This window comes from Arvicanthis niloticus, chromosome 1 (assembly GCF_011762505.2).
Source record: "Arvicanthis niloticus isolate mArvNil1 chromosome 1, mArvNil1.pat.X, whole genome shotgun sequence".
NCBI classification, from domain to species: domain Eukaryota; kingdom Metazoa; phylum Chordata; class Mammalia; order Rodentia; family Muridae; genus Arvicanthis; species Arvicanthis niloticus.
In genome coordinates this window covers 120943196-120959784 of record NC_047658.1, presented here as the reverse complement: position 1 = coordinate 120959784, position 16589 = coordinate 120943196, and the positions used below count along the sequence as shown (strand labels likewise).

At 37.9% G+C, this 16589-nt stretch overlaps 1 protein-coding gene across 7 annotated transcripts in view; it reads right to left on the bottom strand.

Annotated features, from left to right (window-relative positions):
* Positions 1 to 16589, bottom strand: part of Lpxn (leupaxin) — a 34636-nt gene that overhangs the window by 9109 nt on the left and 8938 nt on the right. For 5 of the 7 annotated variants that reach the window (XM_076918085.1, XM_076918094.1, XM_076918079.1 and 2 more), the window contains 4 exons: positions 12051 to 12105; positions 9033 to 9079; positions 3045 to 3144; positions 157 to 324 (listed from right to left, as the gene is read on the bottom strand). In XM_076918085.1, the coding sequence (XP_076774200.1) occupies positions 157 to 324; positions 3045 to 3144; positions 9033 to 9079; positions 12051 to 12105 (370 nt within the window). The remainder of the gene's footprint in view (positions 1 to 156; positions 325 to 3044; positions 3145 to 9032; positions 9080 to 12050; positions 12106 to 16589) is intronic. The other 2 variants (XM_076918101.1, XM_034520299.2) reach the window with 1 other exon arrangement.

Genomic DNA, 16589 nt, shown 5'->3' with positions numbered 1-16589 from the left:
ATAGGGGGTTACTGGGAGGGGCAGGGGGAAATGGAGTAAGGGGATAACATCTCAAATGTAAATAAAATATCAAATAAATAAATAAATAAATAAATAGCCATCCTTGGACACCCAAAAACACAGATGCTATTAGACTGATATCCTAGATCACCTTACCTTCCCAGCAATTGGTTTCTGGCAGGAAGCACAGTAGCCCTTGGGGACTGTGGCAATCCCAAGATCTTGTAGTTCCTGTTCCAAACCCCCAAGCATTGAGTCCAGAGATGCCTTGTGATCCTGCTGGTCTGGCAAGGGTTTCTTGCTGGTATCTGCTTTCACTGAAACCTGCAACAAGAAAAGAACCACAAAGAGAAATCAGCCTGTGTTCACCATTATTCTTTTTAACATCTGCTATACAACCTATCAGTTCACTTCCAACAGCTCATCTTGCCTTCCCCTAACCTTCCTTCAAGGTCCTGGAGACACCCAACATGAACATGAATAAAAACACTTTTATTCCTATTTCATTTTAAATTCCTTGGCCAAATGATATCTGAGTTGTCATTTATTTGTAAATCTTCTGGCTGCCCAAAATTGAGTGTATGAAGATTAGTCTTGGTAGCTCTTACAGTGGCCCAGGTGAAAACTAGTTATTTCTTCCTTTTATTTATTTATTAATTGCCAAACACCTAATTTGTTCTACTCAGCATTCTAAGAACTTGTTATAAAGCAATATAAATAAAAATATATAAATATACTGAGTTTCTAACCTCATGCAATTTTCACTCTATGAATGGCAGGTGATAAACATGCTGCATGTCAGATAAAGAAAAGATGTAGGTTATGAGATTGAGTGCAGTGTGATGAAAACCACCTGACTTAGGACAGCTGCCTTTGAGGAAGCATACTTCAGGATATGTACTCAAGAATCCAGAAATGCTGTCATTAGTGAGATTGTCATTCCACAGAGAGAGAAGGCCCAAAGAATAAAACAATTTGGCAAATTAAAAGAAAAGTTACAAGATCAACAGAGCCAGAGCAGAAGGACTAAGACTGAACACACAGAAGACTGTATGGAGGAAAGCAAAGATTAGCCAGGCCTTTATGGAGAAAGTTTGATTTGTCGAACTAGGTGATGAGTGTGACTGACCTGCAGCAAATCTGAGACTGAGGAAAGCAAATAAGGAATACTTTGTAATGATTTGTGTGGTATTTAAGGCCAGTTAAGAGAGAGGGTAGTGAGACTACCTATGGATTGGAATTATTCAAATACAGATCCAAACCAATTACTATAAATCATTCAAGCCAGTTTCACAGACACACAGACACACACACACAAACACACCTTTTCCCTTCAACATTCCATGTCCTTTTCATCATGGGCTGCTGATACCATCTATCTACCTAATGATTACCTTATCAGATAGATACAGTGTCTCTCCACTGCCTCCCCATCAATTTTTTATCATCAAATGGACATCAAAGCTTCACACCCAACTACCCTTACTTTGTCTTCCAAATTTCATTTTCTATTTCACAGTTAAAGTCCTTATTGTTGAAGCGGGCAGGCTCCCAACATTCTCCTGAATGATTAGGACAAGAGCTGCCTGCAGGCCTCTAGTTATTCAATCTTCACAGCCTGGAATAGCCTCATATTATTTTACCATGCAAATGCTCATTTCCCTCAAAAAACTGATCCTTAAACAAAATTCTTTCCTCTGTATTATATAATGGAGGTTAGTGTTTGTAAAGTATCTCTTCACAGGATTAACATCTAGAGGTACTAGGTGTTACTAAAATGTACTAGATGGTACTAGATGGTACAAAATAGTTACTAATTTTACATTTGAAAAATAACTAAGTAAAAAGTATTCACATCTTTATCGTTTTGCTTCCATATTCTAAAATACTTCTGGATACATATGTAAGATGCAGTATATCCTGATGACCTGCAGGTGGCAGAATGGGACAATCTGAGACATATGACATGGAACCGGTTTTACTGTAGATATCTTTGTACTTTTGATTTTATACAATATATGTGGATTATTTTTAAAACATACATTATAAGTTAAATTTTAAATACACCAAGATACACTTTAAATCTACGAGAAAACACAGCATAAATTTCCTAATGATTGTTGTTCTAGCATTGTTAAATATGCAGTACAAAGTAAAGTATTAGCCATCAGAGAACCTTGTCTGTGACATTTATTCATCTATCCCTGGAACAACTATGTGTTACTGTGTGCTAAGATGCTGAGTGGAATTTTTGAGAGTTTCATGTCTTGTCCCTGCCCCACTCTGTCACACACATTATAACAGTCTCCCTTAAACATTTCATACTGACTTCATGGCTATGCATCCTAGCTTCCAATCAGATTTAAAATGGTTAGATTCTTTGAATTAAGAATTTTAGATCTACTTCCTTGATAAATGCTTAAGGCTCCTTATCTGCTTTCTGCCAGGATGCATGAGCTTGCTATTTTCACTCTACAGACAAGAACAAAGAGCAGATTTTATCTCTGTATGGGCTCAGAACTCATCCTTCCTACGCTGGCCTCCCTTGCTCCATCCCAGACTACGACTGGCCTCTTTGCCCTGCTCAGCCATGTGTCTTTCACAGCCGCTCTGCATAATCATCCTTAGGTACAATCTTTGCCCTTGGACTCTCTCTAACTACTATCAATACGTATCTAGGCCTCATCTATTCTTCAAGTGTCCATTCTAACTCCCAACACAACTGCTTTGATAAAATCTGCTTAACCTCTCAAAATCCCTCGGCTTTACTCCATTCATTGGAAAATCACCATCCTTTTCTTCTAAAAATACTGCAGAGTTCTATGACTATACCAAGAACAATCCGAGATTCTCCAGACCAAGACCTGTAACATTGTACCATATTATCTTTCATGTACAACTGAGTTTCTCCACTGAATTAAATGTAGTCTAAGAAAATGAACACCACCTTAAAATTCCCAAGCAGGGGATGAAGACTGACCACTACCAAGCTAACTTGGTGCCTCTCTGGAACTCAGAGACTTCATAATTCAGACAGTGCCTACCTTGGCCTGCATTGCACTCAAGTGGGCCATGAGCTCATCCAGCTGAGCAGCTGCTGAGGTTTTAGGGGGTGGTACTGATTCTTTTGGCTCTTGGACCTCACTATAGAAAGAATAAGAAAAAGCAAAAAATCAAATGAATATTAAGTCACATATAACATACCAAAGGATGCAATTTTACATATTAATCTATTTGATATAAATCTAAAAACCAGAGACAGGAAGTATTTTATGTATAGCTGCTACTCTAAATTTTTAAATAAGACCTCTCTGTATTATGTATCTGTTTCATTTTGGTCACCTAAATGAATAAATACATGCATGCATACATACATGCATGCATGCATACATACATAACCTATTTCTCCTCAAGTATATGAAAGAAAGCATTAGACATGCCTCCAATTAATAGAGTACAAGAAACTTCAGAACAGAGCTGTAAAGCCATAGCGTGCATTTTAATAGAGAAATTTAAAATTATAAGTCATATGCAATGAAAAGTTTTAAAGATAACCAAGAAACCTGAATAGACATTCCTCTAAAGATGATTAACAGTCATCAGGTATACAAAAAGGTGCTCAAACTCATTAATCATCAGGAAAATGCAAACCAATATTACTATGAGATAGTCCTTCATACCCAACACAGCCTGAGGCAAATGCTGGCAAAAGTAGAGAGAAATGAAACCACAGTAAACTGCCAGTGCTGTGCAGGTTGGTATAGTCACCATGAGAAACAATATGAAGGCTCCCAAAGAAATGAAAACTAGAACTACCAGTCCCTCTGCTGTGAAAGAAATGAAATCGACACACAGTAAAGAAGTCTGTGGCCCTATGTTCCTCACAGTGTTACTTACATAGCCAAAATATGTAAATAACCAAATTATCTGTGGATGAGTAAATTAATCAGAACAGTTAAACTATCATGGATGACATAAACACTGGAATATAATTCAGCCTTGGAGAAGAAACAGATCTTGATTTTTGAATCATCATAGATGAGCCTAAATGACATTTTATAAAATTAATAAAAGTAAAATATTGCATGTTTGTATATACATGCTTATATGTAGAATGTAAAAAGAATTAAATACATAAAAATATAAAGCAAAATAATGGTTTCTAGGAGCAAGAAATGGGGAAGAAAATGAAATGTATGCCAGAGGACCCAACGTAGTAGGTATGTGTTTAGAGATCTAATGTACAAGGTGAGGTTTATAGGTAATACAATTGTATATATTTGAGATTACTACTAAATGTGAAAATGTGTATATTTGCTTCATTACATCACCTTAAGCACATTAACAATAACCTCAGAGTCACCAACTCATCAGTGTTCCATTATGGACAAAAATCAATAAAGCACTTCCTATTGGTGTCATCTGACCAGCAGCGAACCTAGACTTGAATTCTCCACTTTGCTCTCCCATGTCTTCCATCATTCCTAACAAAGTGTGTTTACTATGTATTTCTTAAATAGCACAGAAAGCACTGCATGAGGAAAGAGTGGGAGATTCTGTACAGAAATCTGTAATAGAGTTTTAGAAGGGTGAAGTCATAACTCAAACAGAACCCAAATGACCCGTATAATAAACAAACCAATGCTATCAAACAATATCCTTATGTTTCATTTAATGTTTATGGTGGATATTCATTTTATAAGGTTGCCATTAGTCTTTGTTCTGTTCTCAGCAAATGATTAACGTAACAAACATGCATGCATTAGGAGTACATAATTTAGGATTGCAACTATGCATTTGCTTAGGTAGCTAAAGTTGATTACATGAGAATTCCAAGGCAAGTGAGGTCGGTTGTTACATTGTTCTCTTAAAAGCTAGTTAGACAAATAGGCTGAGTATACAGCTAGATAGCAGTCTTATGTGACATTGAGGTGTGTTATTAACTGTCAAAGTTTTCCCATGTTATAACATGGAATTTTGGTTAACCTAAGTCTGTGCTCATAGGTCATGGCCACTCATATTTGGCTTCAGAATAAACAATCTCTTATCTCCTTTAAGGTAAGAGTTATGTTTCACATCGACATATGAAAATACACAACCTACAACAATATGGAGTTTAAGAAGAAGGAAGACCAAAATGTAGATGTTTCAATCATTACATAGAATGGGAACAAAACAATCACAGGAGGTAGAGGGAGGGAGAGATCTGGGAAGGAGAGAGGAGGGGGTATGGAAAAAATGGGGATTAGGATCAGGTATTGGAAGGGACAGGAGAGAAGGGTCAGGAAATTGAATAAAACATGTAGCACTGGGGGATGGGGAACTGGGGGTAGCCACTAGAAAGTCTCAGACTCCAGGGAAGTGATAGGCTCCCAGGACCCAACAGGCATAACTTTAGCCTAAAAACACAACAAAGGGGAACTACAACCTGTAGAGACCACCTCCAATAGATAGGCATGGCCCACCCCCAGTTGAGGGATGGGGTCACACATGCATTCCAAAATTTTTAACCCAGAAATGTTCCTGTCCAAAGGAAAGACAGGGACAAAAAAAATGGAATAGAGACTGAAGAAAAGGCCAACCAGAGACCACCCAACCTAGGGATCTATCCCATCTAGAGACACCAAACCCCCACACTATTACTGACACTAAGAAGTACTTGCGAACAAGAGCCTGGTATGGCTGTTCCCTGAGAGGTTCTACCAGCACCTGATGAATACAAATGCAGATACAGCCAACCATTGGACTGAGCCCAAGAACCGCAGAAGGTGAAGGGGATTGCAACCCCATAGGAGGAACGATATCAGCTGACTGGACCATCCAGAGCTCCCAGGGACTAAACCACCATCCAAAGAGTGTACATGGAAGGAGCTATGACTCCAGATACATATGTAGCAAAGGATGGCCTTATCTGTCATCAGTGGAAAGGGAGGCCCTTGGTCCTGTGGAGGCTTGATGCCCCAGCACAGGAGGATGCTAGAGTGGTGAGTTGGGTGAGTAGGTAGAGGAGTATCCTTACAGAGGGCCAAGGGGAGGAGGGAGGGGGATGGGATGGGGGATTTGTGGAGGGGTAACCGGGAAGGGGAATATCATTTGAAATGTAAACAAATAAAATTATTAATTAAAAAAATTCCCCTTCCATAGCAGGCACTTTACCAAGTGCTATCTCCCCAGCTCCAAATGTAGCTTTTTATCTAAGCCTGCTTATTTATAAAGCCTCCTCACCTTACAGAACAAGAAAACTTGTTCATGCTCAAAAAACAAGAAGATACCCACACTTTCAAACTAGAATCCATGTAAAAAGAGGAAGACCGTTGTCAAGATTCTTTAACATCAGCTGACTCCACAATATTTTATTCTAAATAGGAAATAAAAACCTGAAGAGCTAAAGGTTGCAAATTAGAGTCCACACAGGAAATACTCTTAAAAGAAACCCCGAATTAGAGACCCCTGATCTGCCTCTGGCATTTTAAAAAAAGCAAAAGTACCTTGCTATATCATAAGCCACAAGCTACTTTATGATTTGGAAATGTTAGTAATACAGTGAATAACACTTGTATGTGAAGGAATGTACAGAACGTATGCTTTCCAACTAAAGAGCTTCATTGTGCTGAGTTTTCCTTTGTTTAATTCTGTTATATTTTGTGAACAGTTCCTCCCATTATTACCAAAAGTGCTACTTTCTTCAGGTAATAGATATACTTATAAACTATTGCCATATTGCTATTGATGGGCAGTGGTTAGAAACATTGCAGTGCTGCAATCACAGCTGGTACTAAGCACACTTTCAAGGTATACTGGGAGCAATGTGCAGTTCATTTACACAAACCAGAGTATATGGTGGAAGCAAATATGGGAATCTAGCTTCTGAGTTTAGCATTCTATCCAGGCATGCTAGTTTCATAGCTCATAATTACAATTACCTAGGAAATTTATAAAACTCCACACATAGTTATGGAAGGGTTTTATATCATTCTCTCACACATATCTCCATTGTAGGTTTGCCTTGGTAATGGAAATGTCAAAATATTCCAGCCCAGAAAATATAAGCAAGTTTGAGTTAAAAAATGAATTAGTGTCATAGAAAAATGGCTGCACAGATGGTGAGAGAGCTAAGAAGCAAAACAGAAGACCCAGTGGTTACCTGAAACCCCCATCAGCAAGTCATCACCAGCCCTATGCTAAAAGGACAGAATGCATTGCAACATCATGAGAGCCCATGCCTCAGTTCAGTGTGCTGGAACAACAGCAGGTTGTCACGCTCCAACTGACAAAGATGCAGCTGCTGATAAGGACACTGGAAAGTCAAGCACCAAGACAAGGCAAGTGCCCTGCACTTTCCTATTCTGCACCTGCTGGTCTCCCCAGCACTTCTTGCTGGTCAAAGGCCATGATAGCCAAGTGTCCTGGAAGTTGGAAAATCCAACTGCCAGAGACAGGTCCTTAGAACATAAAAGTTTAGGAGTTGGTGCTCATGGGAGATCCTAAGGTATACTGCTATTTGGACAGAGATTTACTAAAAGAATTACTAATGCCATAGATAGACAGACAGATGGCAGCATGATGGGGAATCTAAGGAGTGTTAAGGTTCATATGGCAGAGTGAGTCCTTTATACATGTTAGAAAATAGGGAAGGTTCTAGACCACAGGACTGATCAACAGTCTATGGTTTATGCTTACAATAGGCTAGCTCTGATATGTGGCTGCACACAAGCACATGCATGCGTGCGTGTGTGCGTGCGTGCGTGCGTGCGTGCGTGCGTGTGTGTGTGCGCGCGCGCACAGAGAAAAGGGACAGAGGCCAGTGACCCAGTGCTGTAAGGGAAGATGACCATAAGATAGTGTCGTGATCAAGTAACTGATCACGGTGGCAGACATATTGGAAAACAGCTGATTCTTGGACTGGTTTTCATGTTACATATTTGAGTGTTCATATGTATTTCTACTGACATCTTAATAAAACATACACTTGCTGAGAGCCTCTTAAGTACAATCACTGCTTTTGTTGTTTGTGTTTGTTTTGTTTTTAGCTAGGACAGAAGGGTGACAATAAAGGAGAAATGTTCGCCTACAACTTCCTGGAGCTGGAATAAATAGGTAACACACATATAAGTAAACTAGCTTCAGTCCCACCACAGAAGGAAGTGACTTCAAGTGGAACGTAGTAAAATGACTTCCCGTATTTCAAGTCCATTTCCTGATTTAGCTCCCCATGTGTGCTCTATGTACTATGATTCTGAGATCAGATAGCGCAGTGGAGCACTCTGTGACAAGTACAAATCCTTAAGAGAAGGGTCTAATTATATATATATATATATATATATATGTATATATATTATATATTATTATATATATTAAATTATATATATAATTTAATCATAGCATATATATATATATATATATATATATATATATATATATATGCTATGATTAAAGAGACAAACACAAAAGAGGCGGCCTTTCTGTTTCTGATTTGTTTTAGATTACTAATTCTGCTTTGGTCTGAAGAAATGACTTAGCAAGTGAATCTATTCCATGTGTAACATTTACTAAAGGGAAACCTTTCCACCACCTACATAAACTTTGAGAAGACCTGCAAAGTAGAATTATGTACTCAGTTGTCTGCAATGGACCCTTGTTGATTTCATCTAGCCTCAGTCCTTGTACTGACATTGTTGGACCCTTTCTCAAGTTTCTTCAGTTGCGCTTTCTCCTTTGAACTACGTTGCATGACACCTGGAACTGAAATGCCAAAACTCTGTGCTGATTCTGAAATTTTTATTCTTTTTAGGTGGTAAAAAAAAAATGCAGCAATATCCCCCAACCCCCAGCCTGGACACCTGTCTGGAGGTGAGATACCTTGAGAGGCTGCCAACTCAGTACAGAAGGGTTCTGCCTCCGCTCAAAGGCTCTGGGAAGAGGCATACTATGGATAAAATCCAATAATAATCTTTACAAACAAAATCGTCAATTATTAATAAATTACCCAATAACTTTTAATTGTGAAGTTACTTATTATAACCAAAGCATACCTGTAGACATTGGGCTCCTGGATGTTGGTCGTATACGCGAGCTGCATCTAAGAATTCAGTAACAGAAAAGAGTAAAGAATGGCATTTGTGTTAGAATGGTGTTTTATAGTCAAGGGGGATAACCAGAATGGCATTCTGGTGCATACTTGTAATCTAAGCTACTTGGGAGGATGAGGAAAAAGATGCATGAGTATGAGGTTAGTTTGGGCAGCATAGTGTGACCTTATCTCAAAGCTAGTAGTAGTAGTAGTAGCAATAATAATCAATAAAAGGAATAGCTAGCATATTGCTTAAATGTTTCCAAAGGTAGAGTTACCTTCCATCATGCAGAGAAAAAAACAAATTCTAAATGGAGAATTTGGTACCTGAATGGTTACTACTCTCCCTACGTTAAAAACAAAGATATAACAAGATGTGTCATCCTCAGATAGGAAGCATAAAATAACATGGTGGCTCAGGGAAAATCACTTTAAACACAATGGTGCCTAGGGGAAGGCTAAATCACAAACTTTGCTTATAAAAAGTAATAATGTGTCTACCAAAGATGTGGCTGGACAGAAATTCACCTATTTATTCATTGAACATATACTTACTGAGTGACTATTATGTTCCAGGGTGTAGGATGTTATACCTAAACCACAAAATAAGACAATCATACTAAAACCAAATACTCTGGGTGATGGAGTGGAGTGCCTGCCTAGCATCTGAGGCCCTGGGTTCTAATCCTAATTCCACATAAACTTGGTGTGGCGGTATACTCCTGGCATGCCAGCACTTGGGAGCTGGACGCAGGATCCAATCTCATCCTCTCCTACACAATGAGCTCAAAGTCAGCCTACATTACTTAAGACTTAACATAAGAAAACAAAAATTGAATATTCTAGTGCTTATATTCTATTGGCAAGAAGCAGATACAAAAGTTAGTCAGGGAGTATAAAATAATAAGTATGAAAATATAATAAGGGAATATAAAGTAATAATAAGTATGAAGATAGTAGCTGTTATAAATGCATTGATGTAGGGCTGGAGAGATGGCTCAGTGGTTAAGGGCACTGACTGCTCTTCCAGAGGTCCTGAGTTCAATTCCCAGCAACCACATGGTGGCTCACAACCATCTGCAATGCAATCTGATGCCCTCTTCTGGTGTGTCTGAAGACAGCTATACATATACATTAAATAAATAAATAAATAAATAAATAAATAAATCTTTAAAAAAAATAAATGCATTGATGTGGGAAAATTCACTGAGTAGAAGACACTTGAACAATGACTTGCATGAGTTAAGGAAAGCAAATGGGTATCAGGGAAATGTTGCCTGTGTACAAGGTCTAAAAAGGAATGACAGCTGGAAAACAGAGGAGGCCAGAGAGGCCTGTGCAGTGAGGTAGGGCGAGGGGCTAGATCTGCAGGTGACAATCGCACACCATAGAGCTCAAACTGAGACACTAGTAAGGGAAAGGGAGGGTTCTAGAATTAATTCCTGTTGTTTGATTTCTAAATTTTTAATTTAGAGAGAGAAAGAGAGGGAGGGAGGGAGAGAGAGAGAGAGACAGAGACAGAGACAGAGAGAGAGAGAGAGAGAGAGAGAGACAGAGACAGAGACAGAGACACTTTTTTATTACTTTTAGTTTTTTATGGTTCAGTTGTTACCCCACTCCTGGTCTGCCCTTCCACAGTTTCTCATCCCTTTTTTCCTCCCCCGTCTCCAAGAGGATGTCTACCCACACACACCCGCCAGGCCTCCCCACTCCCTGAGACCTCAAGTCTCTCAAGGCTCCTCTTTTCCCAGGCCAGACCAGGCAGTCCTCTGCTGTATATGGGTCAGGGTCTTGTACCAGTTCACTTATGCAGCCTGGTTGGTGGCTCAGTGTCTGAGAGATTTCAGGGGTCTGGGTTAGTTGAGACTGATGGTCTTCCTATGGTGTAACCCTCCTCCTCAGCTTGGCTGTCCTCCAAGAAGCTCAACAAGCAACTGACTGAGACAGACACAGATACTTACACCCAACTAATGGACAGAAGTCGGGGACCCCTATGGTTGAATTAGGGAAACCTTCTTCCCTGGAAAAAGCTGAGTCCTGTCACTTTTTAATTTGTAATATTATCCAAAGCTATATATAGTTATGGTTATGGTTATGGTTATGGTTATGGTTATGGTTATGGTTATGGTTATGGTTATGGTTATGGTTATAGTTAGTACATTTGAAGTTGTTGTTATCTTTAACTTGTGCTGTTTTCTAGGGCATTTTTTTAGTAGTAAAGTGATCTCTAATGTTGATGAACCTAAACGTTCAGGGTACATTCTGCTCTGTGAAACATATTCTTAATTCTGTTTTCTTTATTAAAATGTGTAAATGCATTCAGAAAAATGCCTTCTTTTGATTAATTTCTTAGGGCAAAAAATAATGGGCTTCACTAGGGCCTTTGCATATATGTATATTAGTATGCTCTGCTTGTATTTGCCCTCCCATCACCCTCCTCATCTCCTCTTTCTCTGGTTCATTTCTACCAACAATACCCCTCACACACACGAATCTTTTTTTTATATATATCATTTACAAAATACATCAAAGACACATGACATAAAATGCAGTATTTGTTTTCTTCCCATCCTCTTTTCTCTCTTGGATTCTGCTAACCCCTCAGTCCTTCCACATTTATTGTCCCCCTTCTACTTTGTCCAAGACAATATTCCCACATGTCTTCTCTATCCACCTCCATTAATAGCATCTTTCTGCACTAATATTTTAATAAGCCCAAACTTTGAAGTTGTCTCTATTTGTGGTTCTTTATTACACATTTTGTAAAGAATGGGTAAGAGCAAAATCACTGACTTCTATAATTTCATTACATTTTGGTTTATAGCTGTATTCAATATGCTGAAGGAGTATGGTGGCTGCCAGAGTAATTGGTGAGACATGCTGATGCTGGGACAAAAAAACATGCTGACCTGTGTGAGCTTGCTGAGTGCCTTGACAATGGTGACTGGGAAGTTTTTTTGGGCATATGTTCCTGACCCACCTTTGCTTTCCTATATCCCAGATGGGACAAGCTGCTATGCATCAAGTTTTCAGACCTTGTGGGACAGAGAATCAAAAAGTGAAGTTGTAATGACTCTTGTACTTTTCTTAAATGTGACCAGTTATTCAGACTCAATCATGTACTAATCTAGAAATCAATTCAATATTGGAAATAACAGTCTTCATTTGGAAAGCCAGTTCTGGAAATTTTTAGAGACATATTTGGAAATTAACTGCAGTTATCTATGATGTTATGTTAGCAAAAATTAGTGTTGGGATAGGATCTGGATTTCAAACAAGTGTTAGTGCATGTGTTAAGGCTCTTTTTTAATTGTCAAGTTAAAATTACTTTTGTTTCTTCTACAGTATTTAATGTAAGTTGCATTGATTGTAAACTTTCTAATTCTGTTAGTGTGTTGAAACCTGGCATGTTTTATTGCTCTGAGTATTACATAATCTTGGTTTTCTGAAAAAAGCTTGTAAATACTGGAAGAAGTGAGTCAGGCTTTAAGCAGAGGCAAGAGGGTAGTGGGCTTGATTATTGCTGGTATAACAGCTTTAGTTACATTAATTGCTAGCACCACTGCTTCTGCAATTGCTTTGACACAAGAAGTTAAGACAGCTACTTTTGTTAATCATTTAGCAAAAACATGTTACTAATGTGTTGAGCATACTAGAGGATTTAGACAGGCGTTTGGAACAACGAATTAATGCTCTTTTTCCTATTCAAATTATTGGAAAGAGGTTTAGAGTTTAAGAGTAAGGAGCCATCTCGAGTGTCATGCCAAATACCAGTGGAGTTGTGTTACTTCTAAAATTTACAATGATAGTCATTATAATTAGAAAAAACTTTAAAGACACTTGCAGGGTATCTAGCATAAGTCTAGCACCTCTCTGGGTGTTTTAACTTTGCATATTGAGATTATGAATTTAAAGAATGCTGTGCTGCTGAGCTTTGATGCTGTAGATAGTGCTGATAAAATTACTCATGGCTTGAGGTCAGTATTTCCATTTTGGTCAAGCTTCAAGAATGGTATATATAGCTTGATCATGCTAGCTCTTTTTGTCCTGGAAATACTTCTATTCCTGCCCATCATGTTAAAGCTTGTCTTTAACAACATCCACATGCTGGCAGCCAAAGAACGTGACTTGAAACTGAAAATGGACTCCCAGACAGAGTTATTAACTTAAAGGCTGGCAAGCCAAGGATGGGTAAGATTCTGCAGAGCCTTACCAACCTAAGGCAGAAAGGCATTGCTTTTGATAATGCATATTCCACAATGGGTAAGGAAGTCATTCTTGGCAGAATGACCTAAGACAAGCTCAGTCTTGTTTATGAAATAAAAAAGGGGAAGAGGTGGAGAGCTTTTGGGGCTGCTTGGCAAAAATCTGACATAGGCCAAGGACAAGGACAAGAAAATGGGCTTCAGGCAGGAATCTGATATTAGGCTAGAACAAAGAAGTAATTTCAGGCAGGAATCTAAATCTTAGTCTAGAACAAAGAAGTAGGCTTCAGGCAAGAAAATGACTTTGGGATAGGACTGGAAAGTAGGCTCAGATATTTTGGTCATGCTGATAAGTGCTTAGAAACAGTGATCATGGGAGTGATCATGGGACTTTGTTTATTGCCTTGCTTGTTCTTTGGCTATTTGTGTTTATTTTCTTGCTTGTTCCTTGACTACATGCATCTATTGTATTGCTAGTTCCTCAACCTAGAACTGACCTTAACACTTGCATGTAACTAAAATAGCATAAAAGCAAAAAACAAAAACAAAAAAACCCAACAAAACAAAAAAACATATCCAATAAAATAAAGTCAAAATTCATCAATGTCAAGATTTTTCAGAAGCATGTTTTCAAATTAAGCAATTTAGCTACATGATCTCTTTTGGGTTTTGCTAGGAAATATTGGAGCTACTCAACTGTACTTTGTTAACAGGTACCATTTCAATCTATATTGATTGTTTAATTTGATTACAGATCTCCAGCTGATTTTACACATAATGCAACCTAAGCTTTATTAAATGACGTTTCAAAGGTTGGGTATTCCCAAAAGCCAGAGGGTAACAGCCAAAACATTTGCCAGTCTTGATAATTTTAGTTTTGAGGAGCAGAATGCTGATTTTTTTTTAGATGAAGTAAAAAATTCTGTGCACTTTACAGCCTGCTCCAGATGCATTTCTGCTATTGGGGTTAAGTTGGTAAAAAACATTTTACTGTGATGCTACTGACAATCTGTTTTCTTATTTTTACCATAAATTTTTACTATCTTTATTGTTAAATTATTTCAACTCACTGTACTGATATTAGTAATATAGTTTGTTTCATTTTTTTTAACAAGAAAATGAACAAATGAACTTCCAGAGGTTTTATTTTGATGCTATGCATCAGGTAAAAAAATAAATCAAAAAGCTTGGAATGTTCTGATTTTCTAATTGAGACCTCTGATGACAGTGATTTAACACTGGCATATTTTGATGACTTTCAAAGAAATCTATGCTTTCCACCTTGCATATAAGCAGAAGAAAATGTGGAATTGAAAATGAGCCAAAAAAAAATGTTTACAAGGGTGGTTTGCTAGAAGTGGGAATATGTATCTCACAGTGATCTGTAAATACACTTCCTGCAGCTGGGCACAAGACTTGAAGATTTGGTTTCTGTTTTGCTTTAAGCCAACTGACAGATTATTATTAAGATTTTTAAGTGCTAGCAAAAAATGAAACAAACACTTATAAATTTATAAATATAAATAAAATGCTGTCATAACATTCACAGTATAGTATTTGTGATAACAATACTAAATTCTAGTCCCTATGATATTATGTGTGATTTCCTCATTATTGACTCCAGATGTTCCAGGTATGCATCACATGAATCACAGCATAGCAGCATACCAAGTGGCTACCAGATTTCTTCTGCTACTGCCTAAGACCAGAGAAATTAGCTTATGTTCTCACTCTTAGACTTCAGATCCATCTCCCTGAATATTGTCATGAATAGGTGTTGTGACTGACATTCTGTATAAACTAGATCAGGAAGATCCTTTTGAGTTAGTCATAATCAAGTTAACATATTAAAGCAAATGTTAATAATAAAACTTCAAAAACAATTGAAAGTGTTCTATGAAAGGAAGTCAATGAGATGTCAGAAAAAGAAGCAAAAGCTCAGGTCTCATGCTAGTAAACAAAGATGTGGTCATCCACAAAGATCAGTGCCAACATTGTGGCTTCTACTGCAAATAAGATGGGAAGTCATTGCCAGAATCATGGTAGAAGAATGTGATTCTTGGTCTTGTCTCAAGACACCATGAGACTGCTGTGTGATAACGCAGTGGAACTATCCATGCAGTAGTCCATTAAGATGCTATGGCTGTAGTTGAATCATTTCAAAACACATCACTCTCTAGTAGAGAATCAGATAAGCATTCTGGGGGAAAGCTGGAAACTAGCTACTCCTGCATTCAAATTCTAGGTCTGGGATACTCATTGTATAGAGTACCCAAAAGTGAACCAGAACATCATAGTTCATAAATACAAGATATGACAAATATCCACTCAATGTCTTGTAATTTTCTCATTAAGCAAGCTTCAACTAGAATTAAGCATTGTGCATAGTTATCTAAAGGGAGAGAATATATATCTTAGCAAGTATGTACTTGATAGTTTTAACAAGCATGAACTAACACAACAGATCTCTGGGCTTTCAAATAAATCATCTCCAGTAGATTTAGGGTGAGTTTTTATTTTGTTTTGTTTTGTTTTGGTGTGTGTGTGTGTGTGTGTGTGTGTGTGTGTGTGTGTGTGTGTGCTGCCAAGAGTTTTACCATCTCTAGCTAGATGAAAAAAATTCTGAATATATTTAACAGAAAATAAGACAGATATAGTAACAGTTGTATAGTGACTCCAAGAAGACTTATCTAAACTATCAGGTGATCCCTGGTCTTACTGGATGGGACTCCAGTCAAGCTATAATGTGACACTTCTGGTAACAGGTTCTGGTTCACGAAGGAACATCAAATAGTCACCATGTACCAGGCAATACTCTGCTATTATGCCCTTACTAGAAAAAAAAAAAAAGTTCCAAAGGCTTACTCTATGGTCATTTCCTTAGTTAGGGTTTCCATTGCTGTGAAGAGATATCATGACCAAGGCAACTCTTATAAAGGACAACATATTTACTTGGGGCTAGTCTACAGTTTCAGTGATTCAGTCGATTATCATCACAGCAGGAAGCATGGCAGCATTCAGACAGACATGGTGTTGGAGAAGAAGCTGAGAATTCTACATCTTGATGTGAAGGCTACCATGAAGGCCTTCAAATTATATATATATATATATATATATATATATATATATATATATATATATAAAATTTAATATATAACATCTCTCTTCTGCACTGGGTGGAACTTGAACATAAGCCCTCAAAGCTCTCCCTCACAATGACACATTCCCTACACAAGGACGCCTATTCTAACAAAGGCAAACCTCCTAAGAGTTTCACTCCCTGTGGGCCAAGCATTCAAACACATGATGAGGTC